The sequence below is a fragment of the Phyllopteryx taeniolatus genome, chromosome 17 (assembly GCF_024500385.1).
Source record: "Phyllopteryx taeniolatus isolate TA_2022b chromosome 17, UOR_Ptae_1.2, whole genome shotgun sequence".
Lineage (NCBI taxonomy): Eukaryota > Metazoa > Chordata > Actinopteri > Syngnathiformes > Syngnathidae > Phyllopteryx > Phyllopteryx taeniolatus.
In genome coordinates, this window is record NC_084518.1 from 11,270,651 (window position 1) to 11,293,519 (window position 22,869).

Below are 22,869 nucleotides of genomic sequence, written 5' to 3' on the forward strand. Positions count from 1 at the left end.
AAATCAAACAGTACGAAATGTTGTATTGAACAATAAGCAACCCATCTGCCACGACCTAAGTTTACACAATGATTCTATGCATGAGAGTACAAAGTTGGAAGTGTTTGAGATTAATATTATTTTAAAAACCCATTTACTCAAATTTTCAGACAAGATTCAGGCTGGTGGGCGTGGTCTTCTCCAAGTTGGCACTCCCTCTTTGTATGCCCCGCCCCTGGGGTTTTTAACTCTAAACTCACACCTTTTAAAGTAGAGTTGAGCTGAGTTGAGGCTTCTTTTCCTTCTGCGCTGGTAGCTTGCCAGCTGGTAGCTTGCCAGCTGGGTGGCCACCCCTCCCCCTTCTTTTGTTCCCTTTTTCTCCTCGGGCGCCTCCGGGTGCCACCACGTGCGCGAACGCCCGCCGCAACCAAGCCGGCGGCGTTTTCGATCGAAGAAGTCGACCTTGCGGCTCCGATAGCTTTCCCTAGCCACGATCGGTCGGCGGGGCCTCAACAAGCAACTGCTGGCATCCCTGACGGATCCCGCAAGGCTCTGAAGGGCAGAGCTCGGCTCGCCACCAGGTCAACCGGCAGGGAAGTTATGAGCGCATCCCAAATGGGATAACTTTTCATTTTCATACTTCTTTTTATATTTGTGCATCTGTTTTTTTCTTCAGGCGGCACGGTGGCCGACTGGTTAGAGCGTCTGCCTCACAATTCTGAGGAGCGGGGTTCAATCCCCGGCCCCCCCTGTGTGGAGTTTGCATGTTCTTTCGGCTTAGCTCCTTCTTTACCACAACGGATCGATACAAAGTCCGCATCACTGTAGACGCTGCACCGATCCGCCTGTTGATCTCTCGTTCCATTATTCCCTCACTCGTGAACAAGACCCCAAGATAATTGAACTCCTCCACTTGGGGCAGGATCTCATCCCCGACCTGGAGAGGGCACGCTACCCTTTTCCGACTGAGGACCATGGTCTCAGATTTGGAGGTGCTGCTTCTCATCCCAGCCGCTTCACACTCGGCGGCGAACTGCTCCAATGAGAGTTGGAGGTCACGGCTTGATGAAGCCAACAGAACCACATCATCTGCAAAAAGCAGAGCTGCAATACTGAGGCCACCAAACCGGACCCCCTCTACGCCTCGGCTGCGCCTAGAAATTCTGTCCATAAAAGTTATGAACAGAATCGGTGACAAAGGGCAGCCTTGGCGGAGTCCAACCATCACCGGAAACGAGTCCGACTTACTGCCGGATATGCGGACCAAACTCTGACTCCGGTCGTACAGGGGACCAAACAGGGGGTTCGGTACCCCATACTCCCAAAGCACCCCCCACAGGACCACCCGAGGGACACGGTCGAACGCCTTCTGCAAGTCCACAAAGCACATGTAGACTGGTTGGGCGAACTCCCATGCACCCCCGAGGACCCTGCTAAGGGTGTAGAGCTGGTCCACTGTTCCACGGCCAGGACGAAAACCACACTGCTCCTCCTGAATCTGGGATTCAACTTCCCGACGGACCCTCCTCTCCAGCACCCCTGAATAGACCTTACCAGGGAGGCTGAGGAGTGTGATCCCCCTGTAGTTGGAACACACCCTTCTTAAAAAGGGGGACCACCACCCCAGTCTGCCAATCCAGAGGCACTGTCCCCGATGTCCACGCGATGTTGCAGAGGCTTGTCAACCAGGACAGCCCTACAACATCCAGAGCCTTGAGGAACTCCGAGCGAATCTCATCCACCCCCGGGGCCCTGCCACCGAGGAGCTTTTTAACCACCTCGGTGACCTCAACCCCAGAGATAGGAGAGCCCGCCTCAGAGAACCAAGACTCTGCTCCCTCATGGGAAGGCGTGTCGGTGGAATTGAGGAGGTCTTCGAAGTATTCTCCCCACCGGCTCACAACGTCCCGAGTCGAGGTCAGCAGCGCCCCATCCCCACTATACACAGTGTTGATGGTGCACTGCTTTCCCCTCCTGAGACGTCGGATGGTGGACCAGAATTTCCTCGAAGCCGTCCGGAAGAAGCGACCACCAAAGCTGCATTCCGCTTGGCCAGCCGGTACCCATCAGCTGCCTCAGGAGTCCCACAGGCCAAAAAGGCCCGATAGGACTCCTTCTTCAGCTTGACGGCATCCCTCACCATTGGCATCCCATATTACTTTATCCTAAATTAATTACAATTCTTATTTCATACATAATCGCTACATATTGATGCAACCCGCGTGAGGGGATTTCAAGTTTTGAATTCAGAACACAAAAAAATCCAAGATATTTTCAGTAAAATCGACACATCGCCGCCATCATGACGTAACCTCTGACCTCCCCCCCTCTCGAAGTTAGCCACCTACCCGCTAGCAAGCTACTGACAATCACCTACAAAGACGCCCGACCAATCGATGATTGTTACGTTGGGAACAATAATCTTAGCTTGTGTCTGTCGCATTACATTATGCTTCTCTGCTGTTTTGCGAGTGCTTTTAACCACCCTACGCGCCGCGAGCCACCGCACTGTCCCACAGCCTAGGGTTCCTCGTAACCTAGCAACCGCTAGCCCGCTAACTAGCCTCTAAGCTACCACATACGCCGAACGCCGCGATTCCTTTTATTAATTTAAAAGCTTCCGTTTGCGATCGCTTTTAAAACGCCGAGAACCGCGATTGCTTTCATTAGTTTCAAACTTTTTTTTTCTCTCGTTCGCAATACGGCTAAAGCCATTCAATCCAACTGCGCAACGATCACGATTGTGATGAATTTAAACGTTCCCGTTGTCGCTCGTTTGCTTAGACACAACCGCTACAATTGTACGATTGAATCTTTGTGCCTTTTTATTTTTAACCAATTTTGAGATTTACAACGTGAGCGTATGACAAGCTTTAGCAACGAAGGCCCTGCATCACACAAGCGATAAACTCCATCTTCCGTTCACGTACGTGCACTACACATTACAGTAACCACATTTACTTACTCTTTTACAAAGTGGTATAAATAAATTAGTTTCAAATTTAGGTGACAAGGTGATTCTTCTCACTCCACCAATATGCCTAAGCAATTGTTTCAAATCAAACATTAAATTGCTAAACCTCGCGCAGCAATGTTTATTTGATCGAGTTAATTTGTACACAAAATTCGACAATTTTGTTCTATTCTATAAAGTTACTGCACACGCAACGCAATTATGGCAGAACTTGTAAAAAGTCCCAGCCATTACGACAGTCTCAACTCGTTAAAACAGCTTGTAAGTAAACTTACTAAAGACCTTGTCCCAGGCTATGCAGAATCTGTCAAAGATGCTAGCCTTGAAGCCCTCAATAGCAACATGGCACAACTTATGACTGACACTGAGCATAAAACCTTAACAGATAAAAATCCTGTGCGGACGCTCAGTTGCAAAGTTGTAAACTTAGTGTCACAGCTAAAATGGTGCAATGCGGAAGAGAAGGGAATTAGACTCAAACTAGAAACTGAACAGCAGCAACAAATCAACTTAAGGGCACAAAAAGTCCAACACTCGTTTAAACCTTGCACAAGCCCGCCTCGTTGATGTTGAAACGCAGCTTGAGATGCTCAAAGAGGAACGCGCTCAACGCGTCAAGTACTCATGTGAACTCATGTCACAATTGACAGTACTAGAATCTGACTTGTGCTGTCTTCAAAAGCTAAGGCTAGAACAGGAAGTTCAAATAACACTTGTTCGACAGGTATTGCAGACAGCACGCAAATTAATTGCCAATTGGGAACACGTCTTCCTCGACCAAACACTGTCTAATGACGTCGATGAGCGCACACCTGTCAGTCCGCCTCCTAGGAGTGACAAAGCAGCGCTTGGTTCTGACCTCCCTGGGATACGGTCAACAGCCCCTGCCACTTTGCAACACCCCTCTCCGACCCTGGCACTGCCAAGTTGGGAGCTCGCTACGCAAACCACAGCCCGCCTCAATGCCGCCCTTGCGTTTGTCTCTTATCCTGGCGTCACTACAGGTATGAGCTTAAAAGACTTAGACAGAATTGTGCGCAACATTCTGAGATTCGAACCTAAATCTGATGGTTCACACGACACAGCCGTGTACCTGAGAGACATTGACTTTTACCTTAAACGATTTCCTTCCGCTACTACAGACAATCGATTGTACCTTATTAGAGTTACATTTAACCAGGAAGTAAGTAGCTTAATCGAACGACAACCGCCACATATTTTGTCAAACTATTAAGCCCACTGTCAGGCTTTGTCTCAAGAATTTGATGATTCCACAGGCCCCATCCAGCTTCCTGGCAGCTTTTACTGTTAAACAGGAGAGCCTCGAAACGCCACAAGCTTATTATTGTCATTTACGTAAAGCATACTTCGGAAATTTAAACAAACCCAACATGGAGGAAGACATACATTTTAAAACTCTTTTTGTTGGAAACATGCATCTGTATGTAAGGCAACATTTGGGGGTAGCAGCATGCCCCCGCTCGCTGTCCAGCTCACAACTGCGCGACCTAGCCGCTAAAAGCTTCACTAGTCATAAAAAGACCAACACAAAGCTGTTGGCTCACAATATTTCTGGTTTGAGCTACCAAAATAATGACACGCGCTAAAACTTTGAACATTTGCTGGAAAAAACTGACGCCTGGTCCGGTTCACTCAAACGCGACAAGCCCAAAAGTCAGGTATCCTCCTTCGCAACCCCACAAGGGGTTGCTAACAAAGAATTGGGTACTAGTGCACATGCTATCCTTCAGATCATCTGCAGCTTGGCGAATAATGTGAAGCAAGACCCACGGCAGCCTGAGCCCCTGCTTGGAGGGCATGCCCCAGAGCTCGGCCAGCCCGCCATGATGGTCTGTTCTGACTCCGTCTGTGCATTCGACTGATTCTCCAATTAGCGATGACAAGCGTCCCGTCCAACAGACCGTGGGCAAGCACATAACCGACCACTGTGATGACCAAGTAACACCCGTTTCTAAAATAAAAATTCACGGACCAAAACCCAATTGGACAATCAGAGCTCGACAGTCTCCCCCCATGCCCTGTGACTCACTGAATGACTTCCGCTACCTGTCAAACAAAAAAGACAAGAAGCAATTTCTGCATCTTCTAGGTAAACTCACCGTTAATGACACATCAGGGAAATGTTACTTGACAACCACACTTGAACGTATATTCCAATATGACGGACTCGTGAATCCTGGAGCAGACATCACTGTCATGTCCGAGGACGTGGTTGACCTACTGCGTGACAAAGTACAGCAAGACAACCGTACACTCAACATTCAACACTGCGAAATGACAATTTGCCCCCTTGCCTTGGTGAACACCCACTTAAGCTCGCTAGTGTGGTTACATTGGACAATAGGGCCACATTCCATAATTCATCCTGTGTTCGTGTCACCTGTCAAGTCAGTACCTTTGCTCATTGGACAAGATCTGCTAGGTCGTTTCATGCCATTAATTGACTATACTAAATGCGAGAGATATGCACAGGTGCGCCGGCCCCTGAAGCGGCCCGAACACAATAGAGAATCCTCCCGATGCTACGCTCTGAGCCTCCTGGATGCGCCGCCTCTGCCAAACTTGCAGCCAGATGACAGCTTGACGAATGGGGGACTGAGCTTCCTTGATGCGTCGCCGCTACCAAAATCGCAGCCAGATGACAGCTTGACGAAAGGGGTGTTGAGCCTCCTGGATGCGTCGCCGCTACCAAACCGCAGCCAGATGACAGCTTGACGAAAGGGATGTGCACACCAGAAACGCTGAAGATGTCCACCAGTGGGTGCTCTTGCAATGTTTCTTCCAAGCTTTCGCGACCACAAGACCCCTCTGTGAGATGGAAAACTGCACCCTATGAGTCGCATATTACGGGCCCCGGCCCTCATCATTGGTCCATCCATTCAGCTATCACTCTACCCTTGATTGTGTCTTTTTTGATTAGCTGGCGGTCACTCTCAGTGGCCGCTAAGTCGTTGTACTTCTTTTGTGGTTTTCACAGACGCATGGCTTCAACAGCACAAGACATGGGCATCGTCTCTTATCAGAGACCTCAGACTTCCTTTGCACTTGTTCTGTACACCTTGCAAAGCGCACCTCAGTGTGATCTTTTTCCCACCCTGCCCACCCTTTCGTTTCCAAGGCAACCACTGGAACACGACTCTTCTGGTGCACCTGCAACGACCACTTGGGATTTGCAATTCATTCTGTGCTGGTTCCCAGCCGTCATCCTCTGCTCTACGTGGTTCGAGTTGTCGAAGTTGCCTGCTTTTTATTTAATCTTTCTATGGCTCGCCTTGGCGGCCACCTTCTAAATTCTTTCTTCCTGCGCGCTGCGCAAGCTACACTCTGGTTTCTCCTTGGCTTTGCACCTGCTCATTTGCATTATCGTGGACTTTCGTTACTGCGCCTCCGTGAAGATCACTTCTCAGTGACTGCTCGTTACTCCACGCAGCGAAGAGGGGGGTCACACAAGACTCCGCCCACAATGCATCATGCACGAAACAAAGGATGGTCAACACGGTGAGACTGGACCGGGCAAGCAAGCCCAGCCTCTGTGACAGCATCCTTGCTACACCAAGTCTGCCAACGCAGATGCTCAACCAAGACACAGGTGAAACCAAACGCGCTGCTCCGCCGCAAACCGCTAACATAACGACCAAAATAAAACACATCCACATCGTCCCCACCGGGGACATCTGTAGCCTTACTACTATCGAGAGACAACTTCGGGAATTGTAGTCCAAAATCCAAATCACCCGACAACGCATGGCTAACAAAGTAGTCAATTCCTGGTTGCTAAGCAATCTGCTAAAAGTAGCCATTTTAGTTCCCAACATTTGCTGTGTAATTTTAAACCAAAATAGGAAGGCCTTAACCTCGCTGTCCTGTGCGCTCCAAACGGTTTATGCACACAGATTGCTGACATGTTGATAAACGACAGGCTATGCGAAATTGCGCCCTTTCTAGACAACTTGGCAAAAGATAGAATTCTCCCGCATTTGGGACCCCTCAGCTCTACTAAAATCACTCGGTCTATGGCCCTGACAGGCCCCACCTCAGGTCTTTCCTTACAAGCTCCACAGCTCTGCACGTCAATCCTGAGGTCCAAAGAAAAAAACGTTCTTGTTGCTGGCGCAATCAAAGATGCCCTCAAAGATGCCACGTTGCATAGTGAGGGTGCCACTTGGTACCACCTACCATCCAGCAGTTACAACAGCCAAATTGTGATTTCTAAGTTTCTCAAACAGCGCAAATTTTAATTTGGCCCTGAAATGCTGGAACAAATTACAACTCAGGTGTTTGACATCACCAACACTAAGGTATTAAACCCCTGTTTGCACATTCCGGCTGTGCTACAGACCTTAACTTAGTGCCCCTAACCATCCTCGACCACTACATGATTTTCAGCCTAGCCTCCCTGCTCTACCGAAAGACCCAGGAGCGTCGGCGCTGCTCAGAACAGCACTTCAATGCTTGCCTGAGGTCTTCCAGTAGAAAGGAATGGCTGAGCCCGAAAATGTCCCAGCTCAAACGTGGAGGTCCTCCCCCTCTGACCGAACGTTCCCGGACCTCCTTGCTTCCTCTTTGACTTAGGCTAAGTTTCCTTTCCTTTGTACAGACTAGAACACCTGCCTTTCACCTCTTCTTTTTGGTTACTATTTGACTGGTTCACACCTTATAGTAGACTTTTTGTTTTTCCCCTTTTCTTGTTTTTGGAGACTCCCTCTGTTTGCCAGGAGAGAGCTGGCCTGAAGGACTTTTTTTCTTTCTTTTTCCCTTCTCGTCTCCTCTTTCTCATATTTTTGAAGAGCCTTACAAAGACTCTTCATCAACGTTCGTGGTAGTCTTTTCCCCTGTCTCTCTCAACAAAATCTCTTGACCTCACCACATAGAAACAACATTGACATCTATATTCACATATAGACAGACACATTGAGTAAGAGGCTGTCATGGACACCTGTTACAGCTGAAAAGGGGGGGGGGGGTATGCACTTATGTTGTACTCTGGTAACTGCATTGCTGTGTGTACCTGCAAACCTGTGCCGCCTTCCAAGGAGACGTCGCCGAAACCGCCATCGAGCCGAACCTTCGCTGACGAAGGGGGCATATGTAGCGGACATGCGTGCCGCAACTTTGAGGCGCCACAGAGACTCGCGACCACCTGAGAACCCCCACTCCTCCACGCTGCCATGCTGTGAGACGGCGACTAGGACAGGGCCTGGTGTACGCCAAGTGGACCTCAACCTAATTAGCAGCTTCCGTCAAATATTGATTCCTGTCTTCAAAAGACCCCTTCCCGGACCAAATGGTTGGGGAAGATTATGTGGTTAATATTCACCCATGCGTGTGAGACGCCACCCACTGGCGTTGAGAGAAACTGCAAGCAGAACTTGTGGAAGTGCCTTTGATGTTTGTTAACTGAAGATAAAATGTCAGTTTTTATATCTTGCAAACGCTGTAGAAATATTCCAAATCTATGCCTTGGTGTCTGTGTCTGCAAGATTTTGAAAGCTGTTCATGATTTGAAATTGAACAGTACAAAATGTTGTATTGAACAAGAAGCAACCCATCTGCCACGGCCAAAGTTTAAACAATGATTCTATGCGTGAGAGTACAAAGTTGGGAGGTTTTGAGATTAATATTGTTTTAAAAACCCATTTACTCAAATTTGCAGACAATATTCAGGCTGGTGGGCGTGGTCTTCTCTAATTCAGCACTCCCTCTTCCTCCCCTGGGGTATTTAATTCTAAACTCACACCTTTTGAAGTACAGTTGAGCTGAGTTGAGTTGAGGCTTCTTTTTCCTTCTGGTAGCTCGCTAGCTGGGTGACCTCTGGCCATCCCTCCCCCTTATTTTGTTCCCGTTTTGTACTCGAGTGCCTCCGGGTGCCACCACGTGCACGAACGCCCGCCGTAACTGATCGACGTAGTCGACCATGCGGCTCCGATCGCTTTCCCTCGCCACGATTGGTCGGCGGGGCCTCAACGAGCGACTGCCGGCATCCCTGACGGATCTCATAAGCCTCTGAGGGCCAGAGCTCGGCTCGCCACCAGGTCAACCGGCAGGGAAGTTATGAGCGCATCCCAAATGGGACAACAACTTTCCTTTCCTACTTCTTTTTATTTTTGTGCATCTGTTTTTTTTTCAACCGAACCTGCTTTCCCGCTTGAGGTCCGGAGGAAGACCACCCCAAAAACCAGCTGATCAGCGTTCGTGAGTCGACACTGCAATCCTTACTATGATGTACAACATCAGTGCGTAATAATTGTGGGGAAATTACTAGCTTCATACAGAATCCCAACTTTACCTTCTCTCGCTCTGACTCAACGCATTAAACGCTCACACGCTCATTTAGTTTAGCCCAGCGACCACACACAATGTCCTAATTTCCATTTTCGTACGCCTTATTTTCTTTCTTTTGTTTACTCTTAGTATTATTTTCTTGTTGTAGTTTTTAGTTGTAGTTGTGTTTTTCATTAAATATACCATAAAATTCCACTTGTGGTTGTATTTTGTGTGTGTTCTGAATTTGAGTAAACATCTGTAACCTAGGACTCAAAATGTCGTAGAGTGTAGCAACCTATAGATCATGAGACTTATTTAAAAAGGTTTGTCGTCATTTCGCCTAAAGTTAAACTTGAAAAATTTGACGTGGTGCCCTTTTCGAGACATTAGTTTGATTTTAACAATCAAATAAAAAAATTTGATTAACCGGAAGTAACGCAAACGTCGCTTCCGGCTTATTACTTTATCCTAAATTAATTACAATTCTTATTTCATACATAATCGCTACATAAGCATCGGAAGAACAGATTTGAAGCTCCAATCACAGAACTGGGAGGCGAACCTGCTAATCACTATTACACTGTGCCGCCCATACTGAAACAATAGAAGTTAATTCATTTGATTTGAGCTACAAATGAAAGGATGCAATGATATATACTATTTGGTGCTACTAAATACTTTCAAGTAAATAAAGAACGTTTGAATTTTTTTACATTCGAAATCTCATGGAAATGTGAATCTGTGAATGGGAACCATGTGTCACATCTTTCACTTAGTTTTTGTTAAACAGGTGTGATTGAATGCATGGCTGCACATTATTTTATTTGCATGTCCGACTCCTTAGACGGTCCGCTGTCTATTGCGATACAAACGTGAAGCTGAATGTATCACACATGAGAATTTCAGTTAATACACTCTACAGTGTGACTTCAGGAGTGTATTATCATGCCAGCGCGTGTGGAGGTGTGTGATTGTACTTGAGTACATTTTGGCTTTGGTGTGAGAGCTTGTGTGGGTGCACGAGTTCTTCCTGCCTCGTTCCAGGCTCAGCCGGTGACTTGGACTTTGGAGGACGCTCGCCACGCTGATAGTGTCTTTGTCCGTCCTAATTGGCGGACCTCTGCACAGTCTTGCAGCAGCGTGCATATGTGCCACTCCTGTCATGCAGATAGCCACAGTGAGGGATTGTGTAGTTTGCGGTGCTGGTGGAGAGTGGCATCGTCATTAATGATGGCGTGGGAGAGCGACGCGTGTGGTGGCTAAATAATAAATGTGGCCTATCGGTTTTTGTGTGAAGCCTTTTCCTGCGTCTAATGGCTCATACACATTTCACCACTCACTCTGAGAGTGGCATGTCATTTATGAACCAAAATAGGAAACAAGCAAAGCTTTCACTCTCTAAATTTGGAAGTATGAGTGCAGATGTCTGCACTTACAATAATAAAAACAACAACATTACATTACAGTAATTCAGGATGTAAAAAAAAAAAAAAATGTGTTGCTTTAAATCATCATAGTTGTGAATATAAACCCAGATAGTTTTAAATATTTATTTTTTTACACTTGAAGATTCGGATAAACACAACTCATTTACTGTATACAGTGAAAAGACCAAGTTAGTACACACTAAAAAAGTCTTAATATATCCAGTGGGAATAAAACATCTACACACCCTTGTTCGAATGCCAGGTTTTTGTGATGAAGAAAATCCCTCAATAAATATGGGCTGCAATTGTGTATTTTATTCAAGTTATACTATTTTTTTAACTCAAGATATCTGCAGTACACTGTGTACTCTATAAAGTGCAGTGCTTTTCATGAGTAATTTCAATCTTCTCTTTCTTCTTCTCTCTCTCCCCACCCACCGCCACCCCCCACCCCCTTCTCTTCTGTTTTTTCCAAGAAGGTGATGCTTCCTACAGGAGCGGCGTTCCGGTGGTTCCAGTAGAACTTCTCCTTCAATCCCCTACCCAAAGCTCTGCCATCAAGTGCAATGCCAACTCTTGGGTTGTCTCTGGAAAACAGACACTGGCTAATAAGAAAAACTACAACAAACAAACAAAAAATATTATAGAAAAGAACAAAAACAAAGCAGAAAAAAACATCTGTGGAGTAATGGATGCGCCTACTTATTCCTTGAACCAAAAATGAAGCGTGAAGAAAAGCATCTATGGAAACTTTAATTCCCTTTTCTATGTTTCCATTTTGGTACCTTTTGTCCTTTTTCCAGCAGCTTTTTTTCCATGTCACCTGAACACGGAAATGTTTATTGCCAGAAGCAGAAATGATGGGCCCCAGTGTGGACAATCAACTAATTTCTGTGTTTGGTGTTAATGTTGTTCATGTGTGGAAAGATACAGTACTTGTGTAGAGAATGTACTTTTACAGCTATATATTTTAAAACTAGCGGCAAATGGCAAACATTCTTGTAATTCACCTTTATGTTGTTGAAACAATGGTCTAGTTTGACCATTGACAAACAACAAAATGGTTTTTCAACCGATTTTCACATTCGGATGCTGTAAAATTCCACATCCAAACAGGAAACAGAAGCTGAGACTCCGCTGTAATGTCGTCCGTCATCATCAGCCCTCGTCTGCATTTCCAAACTACTTACTTTGGCCCCTACTGAGCATGCCCCATAGCATGCTATCTGGCCAATAGCACTAAGAGACAGCACTTGCTCTGAGTCTACCCTACTGAACGCACTGATGAGAAGTTTTTTTTTTTTTTTTTTTTGTATTTGTTTGTTAATTTGTTCTATTTTCATGATTTTTTTTGTTATGTTCTTGGGTAGCTGCAGCTCTTAAGAATAACCAATCTTTGTATTTGTTTAGAAAATTGGACTGGTTTTTGTGAATAAAGAGGAATGCATGTATTTGTGTCGAATCTACAATTATGTTTGTCAAGTTTTCATGTTTTTTAAAGACCAACTCAATTAATTAAAAATCTAGTACATTACTTTCTAGTGCAGTAGCACCTCTAAAGTCCAGCCAGTCAAAACGCACACAATCACAGGGAGAACATGTAACCTCCACACAGGAAGCCTGGAGCTGAGATTCGAACCCTGAACCACAGAGCTGTGAGGCAAACATCATAACCACTCGTTCACCGTGCCGTTCACATTCTGTCGTTAGGTCACCATTGTTAACTTTAATGACAAATGTGGAAGCTACTATGAGTTGTCACTGATGCGCCTCACTCATCTTAAATACTGACATTTTCAGAACTGAGCTCTCTGGAAGTATTTTGGAGTGTGACACCATGCAAGATGGCGGTCCAAACTCCCGATCATCCATGCATCCATTTTCTATAGCATTTATCTTCATTAGGGTCGCAGGTTAGTTGGAGACTATACAAGCTGGCTTTGGACCACAGGCGGGGTAGATCCTGGAGTGGTCGCCAGCCAATTCCAGGGCACATACAAACAAGCGTTCACCCTCACATTCACATGAATTTAGAGTCTTCAATGAACCTAACATGAATGTTTTTGGAATGTACAAAGGAGCCAGAATACCTGGAAAAAACAACGCAAGTACAGGGAGAACATGCAAATTCCACACAGGAAGGCCAGAGCCAAGATTTGAACCCCAAATTAAGTTAATCCTTTTCATGCTCGCTGAACTCGGGTCTTGGGAGGTATGCTGAGGTCTTGCTGAGCGTGTCTGGGACTCCAAAATTATGACCAACTTTACTTTTTAACCTGATTCATGAATTGTATGATCTTAGAGAGAAGACTGTATTTTATTAAGGCGACGGTAAAAAGAAGCCTAAATAGAGCGTTGTCTGTTTAGTTCGACACATGTTGCATTAACGGAGTCAAAGAAGTAAAGTTGGGCTAAGGACAAGTGAAAAGCTCCAACATGTGGCCAATCTCACATGGGTCTTGGTGTAATTACTAATTCTAATGACTCAGGTCTGTGACGCCGCAGTGAATTTCCATTTCCTGCTAAGTGATGATTCTAGCTGATGTTTTTCCTTTGTTTTTTGTTTCACAGCTTCGTAGTCTCTCTCGCTTTCTCGCTCTCTCTCACTCGCTCACGTCCTGGTAGTGATGCAGAGCGCTGCTGCAGCCGTGGCGCTGAGTGTTTTTAATTAGCGCACATCCACGGTGGAAGGCCCAGTAGGGCGTACGAGCTCGTGATCAGCTTGGCGAGCGGAGTTGGAGAGAGTGGCTATATCCCCCTCCTCGCCCCCACCTCCACTGATGACAGTGCTGGGCTACTGCCATCGCCATGGCGATGGGGGGAGTGGATGCGTGAGTGCGTGTGTTTGTGTGTGTGTGTATCTAAGGGGGTGGCTGAGGCCTTTCATTATTAATGTGCACCGCGGCGTCCTTACCTCCTCTGAGCCCGCACAACTCACTGCCTGACCTGCCATCCAAGGGAGATGGGAGTGGGGGAGGTAGGCTTGTGGGGCAGGGGGCTGAGATAAAGAACGAGAGAGAAAGAAGTAGTGTGGAAGGTGTAAAAGCGTCCAACTTTAAAGAAGAAATTAGTTTTACTTTAACAGCACAGACTGAAAGACAGGAGATGCAAATGAGATTAATAATTAAAGTCTGAGGAGGATTTTAGGTGTGGCTGCACCTGCCTGCTGAGGTGTAGCGTGGGTTTTGAGTGTGTGAATGTGTGTGTGTGTGTGTGTGTGTGTGTGGGTGTTGGCCGTTGTGGGGGGTATAAGTGGCTAGGTCAGGCGGGGGTGGCTGCCTCCATGCAAAGAGGGCGTTCGGCTCGGTGAGCAAGCCTGTCACACCGGGAAAATCCTGGAATCTTATCAGCGCCTCGCAGACACTGAGCCGCGCTGATCTACTCACCCTCACTGCCAGCAGACGTGCCCTTCCCCCCACCCAAAGGCCCCCACTGCGCGGGCCAGCCCCAGCTCGTCGCATTCACCAGCCCGGTCGCACGGGGAGATAGCAAGAACCGATGCGGTCCAATTGTTGTTGGAAGGAGGAATGTGGCAAAGGAAACGTTCAAGCTTTCAAAGTTAGTTGAGAAGGGAACTTGAACCTTTGGAAGAATGGTGGGGGCCCCTTGTTTGACTCCATGGTCATTACGTTAGTGTCGAGAGATACATACTGTTGTATTAAGTGAAGCAAATTGTATTATTACTCACACTTATAGAACCCCAATTCCAATGAAGTTGGGACGTTGTGTTAAACATAAATAAAAACAATACAATGATTTGCAAATCATGTTCAACCTATATTTCATTGAATACACTACAAAGACAAGATATTTAATGTTCAAACTGATAAACTATATTGTTTTTAGCAAATAATCATTAACTTGGAATTTTATGGCTGCAACACGTTCCAAAAAGCTGGTAAAGGTGGCAAAAAAGACTGAGAAAGTTGAGGAATGCTCATCAAACACCTGTTTGGAACATACCACAGGAGAACAGGGTAATTGGGAACAGGTGAGTGCCATGATTCGGTATAAAAGGAGCTTCCCTGAATTGCTCAGTCATTCACAAGCAAAGATGGGGCGAGGTTCTCCTCTTTGTGAACAAGTGCGTGAGAAAATAGTCGAACAGTTAAAGGACAATCTCCCTCAACGTACAATTGCAAGGAATTTAGGGATTTCATCATCTACGGTCCATAATATCATCAAAAGGTTCAGAGAATCTGGAGAAATCACTGCATGTAACCGGCAAGGCCGAAAACCAAGATTGAATGCCCGTGACCTTCGATCCCTCAGGCGCCACTGTATCAAAAACCGACATCAATGTGTAAAGGATATCACCACATGGGCTCAGGAACACTTCAGAAAACCAATGTCAGTAAATACAGTTCGGCGCTACATCCGTAAGTGCAACTTGAAACTCTACTATGCAAAGCAAAAGCCATTTATCAAGAACATCCAGGAATGCTGCCGGCTTCTGTGGGCCCGAGCCCTTTTTTGATGGACTAATGAAAAGTGGAAAAGTGTTCTGTGGTCCGACGAGTCCACATTTCAAATTGTTTTTGGAAATTGTGGACGTCGCGTCCTCCGGGCCAAAGAGGAAAAGAACCATCCGGACTATTATGGATGCAAAGTTCAAAAGCCAGCATCTGTGATGGTATGGGGCTGTGTTAGCGCCAATGGCATGGGTAACTTACACATCTGTGAAGGCACAATTAATGCTGAAAGGTACATACAGGTTTTGGAGAAACATATGATGCCATCCAAGCAACGTCTTTTTCATGGACGCCCTGCTTATTTCAGCAAGACAATGCCAAACCACATTCTGCACGTGTTACAACAGCGTAGTAAAAGAGTGCGGGTACTAGACTGGCCTTTCCCCCATTGAAAATGTGTGGCGCATTATGAAGCGTAAAATACGACAACGGAGACCCCGGACTGTTGAACAGCTGAAGCTGTACATCAAGCAAGAATGGGAAAGAATTCCACCTAAAAAGCTTCAACAATTAGTGTCCTCAGTTCCCAAACGTTTATTGAATGTTAAAAGAAAAGGTGATGTAACACAGTGGTAAACATGACCCTGTCCCAGCTTTTTTGGAACGTGTTATATATCAATATAGACAATATCTTGTCTTTGTAGTGTATTCAATTAAATATAGGTTGAACATGATTTGCAAATAATTGTATTATGTTTTTATTTATGTTTAACACAATGTTCCAACTTCATTGGAATTGGGGTTGTAGAAAACCACAACAAATAGATTAAGTACAAATTGTAGAAAATCAAATGCAGGTAGTGGCCTCTGCTCATATAGACTCCTCAATTAATTGCCTGGTGCATCATTCATGTAAACAAGAGGCCCTCCCTTTAAATCCACTTGGTTGTTCCTCTCAAACAGAGCTCTCCTTCAAATAAATGCCATATTTTTGTTGCATGTCTCTGGAGGGAAACAGAGATACTCGAAGTGTAAAACAAACACAAACAAAACTTACTTTGGATAAGAATGATGAAAGCAAACATTACAGGTACACACACATGCACATGCACATGCACATGCACACACACACACACACACACACACACACTCACACACACACACGCACAAGGTATTAGTGCTGGCTCGAATGGCCCCCTGTGCGGCCCCCTAGATGGCGGCTGTCCCACAGGTCTCTCGTCGAACGGGGCGGTGAGGCGGAAGGGTGGGGAACATTTTGTCATTGTCTGATCCAAAAATAACGGTCAAAAACCTTTCATCAATGGGGGCAGGGGGCCGTGCGGCCCCTCTGAGATTGCCGCCCTGATCAACTGCCCTTGTCGCCCTCAAAAACCGCCACTGCACACACACACACCCACGCACGCACACACGCACACACACGCACACACACACACACACAATAAATGCCAATTAACTTTGGGCACGAGGCAGTTTACACCCTGCACTGGTCATCAGTTAATTACAGGGCATGCATAGATTCCATTCACATTTGCAGTCACACCTATGGACAATTCACTATGTCCATTTAACACAAAATGGATTTAGAAACATTTTGACAGCAATGAAAGTCAGAAATGATAACAACATGCACTGCCCACAATATAAAATAATATTCAGTATTGTATAATAAAATAATAATACAAAGAAATAATACATGAGCTATACTGATGGTACCATGTAAGGTATTACATTTGTACGCTTTTGTGTGGTTTTGTGCCTCTTTTACTGCTTTTATAGCTGGAAAAGGTACAAATAGAAGTCCAATAATTACCAGTATTACAATAATCTACACATTTTTTTTCTGCTTCCTTTGTGTATCTTGGATATCGTGGAGTAAATTCTTCAAGTCAATCCGATGATCCATCCATCCAGCCCGCCAGCCAGCGATCTATTCATGCGTTGTCTCAAGCCTAATCCTCTTTAGGGTCACAGGTGAGCTGGAGCCTATCCCAGCTGACTTTGTGCATCAACCAACTAGTAGAGCACATATAGACAAACAACCAGAGGTGGCAAAAGTACTCCACACTCTGACTTAGCACAAGCACAGATACTGAAAGGTAATGATTCATCTCCTGCCTGAAGAAGATAAAACATGTAACTTGTTGTTTTTAGCGAGCTTGCATTGGCTGCTATTAAAACAATATGTTAATATAGCTTTGCTCATGTTGTGAAATGACTAACAAAAAATACAAAATGACCTAATGGTAACGACCGAAAACTAAATCTTACCAGTGTGGGTTTTTTCCTCTTTTTTTTTTTTTTTTTTTTAAAGAAGAAACAGAAATTTTGAGCACCAGAAGATGTTGTGGTTTTTACCACGAGCCATTATTGCAGCCGACAGTATCTTAAATAAAGCCATGGATGAGGAATATCTTACTTCTCCAAATCTTACGTTGCCGTTATTGTCAAGGCTTCCTTGTTCATGTTCCTCCATATCACTGCTGTCCCTTTTTTTCCATCTTATAAAACCCCAAAATCTCAATCAATCAAGATGTCATCCCACGGATGACGTTACCTTTCGCTCTTTTTTATGTCGTGTTGTTGTCCGTGCAGGTTGAAATAAGTAATGGGCCTATTTCAACTCAGCAAAGAGTAGAAGTACAGTTTTCAAATCTGTTTTCAAATGTAGGGGAAAAAAAGCAGAAAGTCATTATAAAAATAAGTACTCATGTACGGATACCTGAAAAATTTACTTAAGTAGGTCTACAGTAACATAATATTTGTACTGTTATTTCTCACTACTGCAAACAACCACATGTGGACATTTTAGTCTTCAATTAACATAGTAGGAATGTTTTAGGGATGGGGAGGAAGCCAGGGTACCTGAAGAAAACCCATGCAAGCATGAGAGGGCATGCACACTCAACACAGGAGGGCCTGAACCAAGATGCGAAAACCCAAACCATGCGACAGACATGCTGACCTTAAGTCAATTATGTCAAAATATTATAATAATAATAGAATGTCATCTTTATACATATTTAGTCATAGATATTCATGAATTAGTAATGTAATGAATGACCCAATAAGGATAACATTCTCAGTTCTTGTTTTCCCCCAACTTACAAAACATGTTGTCAAAACAGTGAAAGGGTACACATAACACATGCAGGAGGACACGCAGGAAGAGATTAAGTCCAAATCAATCGCTGTGGCTGGACGCGAAGTGAGATTTCACCCAGGGTTCTCGTTAAGGTCTGACACATGCGGCAAATGCTTGAGGGAGTGTTATTACCGGGGTGATGCTTGATAAGACGCTCGTTTTCTCCACGGCACGTCCCGCGGGAAAATGCATCGCACAGCCATGGAAACCATAAGGGTAGGTGTTGTGCTATAATTGGGCCAGCGTTTTTCACGGTGCTGCCCCGCTGCCAGGTACGCCACCGTCTTCACGTGACGCTAGAGTGAAGCCACAGTGGAGAAAAAAGACACTTTCGAGGACAGCCAGTTACTCTTTGAATCTGAAACAGACATGGCAGATTTCACGCTCCCGTCATTTGTGTTACTAAATGGTCTGTTTATATGTGCGCACCTGAGTCAGATATATATACATGTATAATATGGTGGCAGGAAAAAACGGAGAAGGACGGAGGAGTGAGAAGAGTAGCCAATCCCTGCTCAGTCTCTGTAACTTGGATGATTACATCAATTTCTCGGGTATCAATGGCTTCCCTGGCCCTGAGCTACACTCCCTTCTCCACTTTGCATGCTGCGTGCTTTGTATACCAGCACATGACTCACACTCAACCACGCCTTTTCCCAATCATTGCTTCTCCAACATTTTAAGAAATACACCCATCTGGGAAAAAGGCTTCTGGTAATCAATTCATTTATCACGCCAGGGCTGGTCTAGATTGCTTATTTTGAAGCACAATCTTAATTCTTGATTTTACCAAGAGATTCTTAACAATTACATAATTCCAACTTTGTGGGAAACATTTGGGGAATGCCGATGTCGGTTCTGAGGTCACAAGGCAAGGCATGCTTGCATAAAATTGGTGTGGAAGAAACCCATATGAAACAGTGATTGTGAGTCATGTCCTTTCATTGAACATTAGTGACATTTGACCTCACAAATGTTCTTCTGGATCAATGGAAAAGATTGCCACAGTCACAATCCAACATCTTGTAGAAAGCCCCCACAGAAAAGTGGAAGCTGGTTTTGCTACGGAGTGGACCAATACCATATTTTGTTCTTTTTTTAATTAAATTTTATTTTTTACTTACTATAGGTGTAGATGGCATTAGAGAGGAGGATGCAGGCTTATGTGGAAAAGGATGATGCGCTGTGGTGACCCCCTAACAAACACAAAGGAAAAGAAGGAAATAGGTATAACGGGGCAGTACAATGTAGTAGTCGTTCCTGTATTACCAAAAAAAAAAAAAAAAAAACATCCATGTTAGGTTAAGGTTAAAGACTTTAAACTATCTATAGGTGTGAATTTTAATATGAATGGTTGTTTGTCTATATGTGTCCTGCGATCTACTGTTATTTGAGGGTGTACCCTGCTTCTCGCCCAAAATCAGCTAGGAAAGGCTCCAATTACTCGCAACCCTAATGAGGACACGCTATACAAAATGGATAGATAGTTCAAAGCATACAGGTAGCACGCCACTCCATGATGTCATTGTTAAACTATCATCTGTAGATATTAAAAATCATGTTTCTGTTAACAGTGAACCAACTAGCTCATCTGTAATCATAATGAGAGAACAGATGGATGGAAGGTATAATGGCCATGCGTCCCAATACTTTTGTCTACGTGGATTATAAAAGCTTAGATGAATTCTAAGAAAATAGTCCCTCTAAAAATCTGCATTGATCTATTGGTGATTGTAGAGAAGCAGATTTAAAAAGGCTGGTGATGTGGTTACTCCGGCAACAAGAAGGGGTTGGAGTTTGGGCTTGAGTGAGGGCTGGAACGAATTAAGGTGGAGATGATGAGATGGAGTTTGCTCTCGATGCCCAAAGTCTGCGTGTTTGTTCTGGGGAGATCGGAAACTGGCCTGTGGCATGTGTGCATCTCCGCTTGCTTTATCTCTGCACTGTTGGCACGCTCCATCTGAATTAATTGCCTCTCTGTGAGGAAGAGAGCAGGGTGGGCAGGAAGCGTCACAGAGGTTCCATCCTTCTATTCGGACCGACTTTCTATAAGGAGACTGAGTTCAAATGCTAGCTCCTGGCAACCCCTAAAAATGACCCCCACAAACTCTGTTTGGGAGCTAATTGGCTGTGGCTGCATCTGTCAAACTCCTGAAGTTTGCAGATGACACCACTGTCATCGGCCTCATCAAGGACGATGATGAGTCTGCACATCGACAGGAAGTGGAGCGGCTGGAGCTGTGGTGCGGCCGACACAACTTGGAGCTGAATTCGCTCAAGACTGTAGAGATGATCGTGGACTTCAGCAGGCATCCTTCGCCACAGCTGCCCCTCACGTTGTCCAGCTGCCTTGTGTCAACCGTCGAGACCTTCAAGTTCCTGGGAATTACAGTCTCTCAGGACCTGAAGTGGGTAACCAACATCAACTCCGTCCTCAAAGAGGCCCAGCAGAGGATATACTTCCTGCGGCTTCTGAGGAAGCATGGCCTGCCACAGGAGCTGCTGAGGCAGTTCTACACAGCGGTCATCAAATCAGTCCTGCGTTCTTCCATCACAGTCTGGTTTGGTGCTGCTACAAAAAAGGACAAACTCCGACTGCAACGGACAATCAAAACTGCTGAAAGGATTGTCGGTACCCCCCTACCCACCCTTGAGGACTTGCACGCTGCCAGAACTAAGACAAGAGCGTGCAAAATCCTCTCAGACCCTCCACATCCCGGTCACCAGCTCTTCCAGCTCCTTCCCTCAGGTAGGCGCTACCGATCAATGCAAACTAGAACTAGCAGACATTCCAACAGCTTCTTCCCTCTTGCAATCAACTTCTTAAACACCTAACCTACAATTCCATTACAACATGCTGGCAATTTTTTTAATTGCGTTTGTTGTCACATTTCTGTGGGGCCAATTATACATTACTCGTTCACTCACTGTAGTAGTCTCGCCACGCTGCACTATTATCATATCTGTTGTTGACCAATACTGCCCACTCATGCCAGAGTAGCATCTGCTTCATTTGCACACTGATTGAGGAGTATCTGCAACATTTGCACAATCAAAATTGTCCCAGATTATCGGACTACTCGCTTGAAGTCTCGGCGCCCTTTGCACAATGGTCATTGCACCGGACTATTGCAATATCAGTCTTTCGAACTGCTCTAAGTGATAGAGGACTCTGCATCTTTTCGCACAATTGTCAAAAAAAAACATAATGTACCGGCAATACCAGATAACTAGCAACCCTTTATTGCTCAGTGACTGTTTTTGTCAATGTCTTTATGTATTAAAAGTGTTCTCTGTCAATTGACTGTCTGTTGTCGTACAAAAGCGGCTCCAACTACCGGAGACAAATTCCTTGTGTGTTTTTTGGACATACACACACATTCGATGTCACGGTGAAAAAGGTTGAAACCTTTGGTAGTTTTCATAAATACTGTAATACTTGTTTTCCTCTCGCCTTCTCCTCTTTTCCGGTCCACTTGGATAACTCCGCTTGATTTTCCTTATAACGTGCCAACTTTGCTTTCCTGAATAACGTCTGCACATGTGCAGTAAGAAGGTGGAATAGTCCATTGCATGAGAAGGAAAAGGGTGAGTTGAAACAAAGCCTTTTGATGTGTCTTTAAACCTGTGAATTAAGACTAAAACCAAAATGATTGCTTTAAATCAAGAAACTCTTGAATAATCAGTTTTTATTAGATGTTTTAGGGCTGCTGGAAGTCTTGGGGCATCAGAAAATGTCCTATGCTTGCCTAATTATAAGTCCAACCCTGCCTAACATGGATGTTTTTGGAAAGTGGGAGGAAGCCAGAGTACCTGGAGAAAACCCCCGCAAGCACATGGAGAAGATACAAATTCCACACAGGAAGGTCGGAGCAGAGTTGAACCATGACCCTTAGAACTGTGATAGAGACGTGAAACCATAACCATTGCGCCACTGTGTTGCCAGTTAACAGACAGAAGAACATAAGAAGAATCTGATAACTGCACTTAATCATAACCTCCAGTGTAAATTCAGCTTGACAGAAACAGGTAAACACAGTAAACAAAGGCCACCGATGGGGGACATAAAGCATCTTCCTCAAGCTTTGTGGAGGTTTATTCTTTCATTTTGATTGTCTTTGTACGTACATGTAGAAGTGACCATTCTGTATCATCCAATCAACAGCAGTGTATCTGGCTTTAGGTACTATAACACTGTCGTTGGTGTACTGTTTAAAAAAAGAGAAAATAAGCTTATGTTGGTACTGTTCACAACTTCAAACAATGGAAATGTAACATTGGAAATGTAACAATATGCTGCACTTAAGAGGTCTAGTTTGGGGTACTTTGACCGTTTCTGTGCAAGAGAAGCTCCAAGGCCCTCTCAGGCTGTTCAGGCTGTTACTGGCGCTACAGTGAAGCCATGATAGGAAATGGCCTCGATGAGATAAAACCCGCTTTCTGCGTGCTTCTCTACAGGGGTCTCTCTCTCTCGCACACACACGCGTGCACTCACGCAACATACACGTGCACTCACGCATATACACACAGGTCCATGTGCCATGTGAGGTGGGGGTAGAGCACTGTCGGCTGGAGGACAGCGATGGCCCACAAGGTCAGCGTATAAGGTTGTTTTTCTACATTCTTTTT

At 45.1% G+C, this 22,869-nt stretch overlaps 1 protein-coding gene across 4 annotated transcripts in view; it reads left to right on the forward strand.

The window, feature by feature from the left end:
- cxxc5a (CXXC finger protein 5a) overlaps positions 1 to 12,116 on the forward strand; it is a 32,309-nt gene extending 20,193 nt beyond the window's left edge. For 2 of the 4 annotated variants that reach the window (XM_061752025.1, XM_061752023.1), the window contains exon 3: positions 11,142 to 12,116. In XM_061752025.1, the coding sequence (XP_061608009.1) occupies positions 11,142 to 11,148 (7 nt within the window). In that variant the 3' untranslated portion in view covers positions 11,149 to 12,116. The remainder of the gene's footprint in view (positions 1 to 11,141) is intronic. The other 2 variants (XM_061752026.1, XM_061752024.1) reach the window with 1 other exon arrangement.
- Positions 12,117 to 22,869: the final 10,753 nt, after the last annotated feature.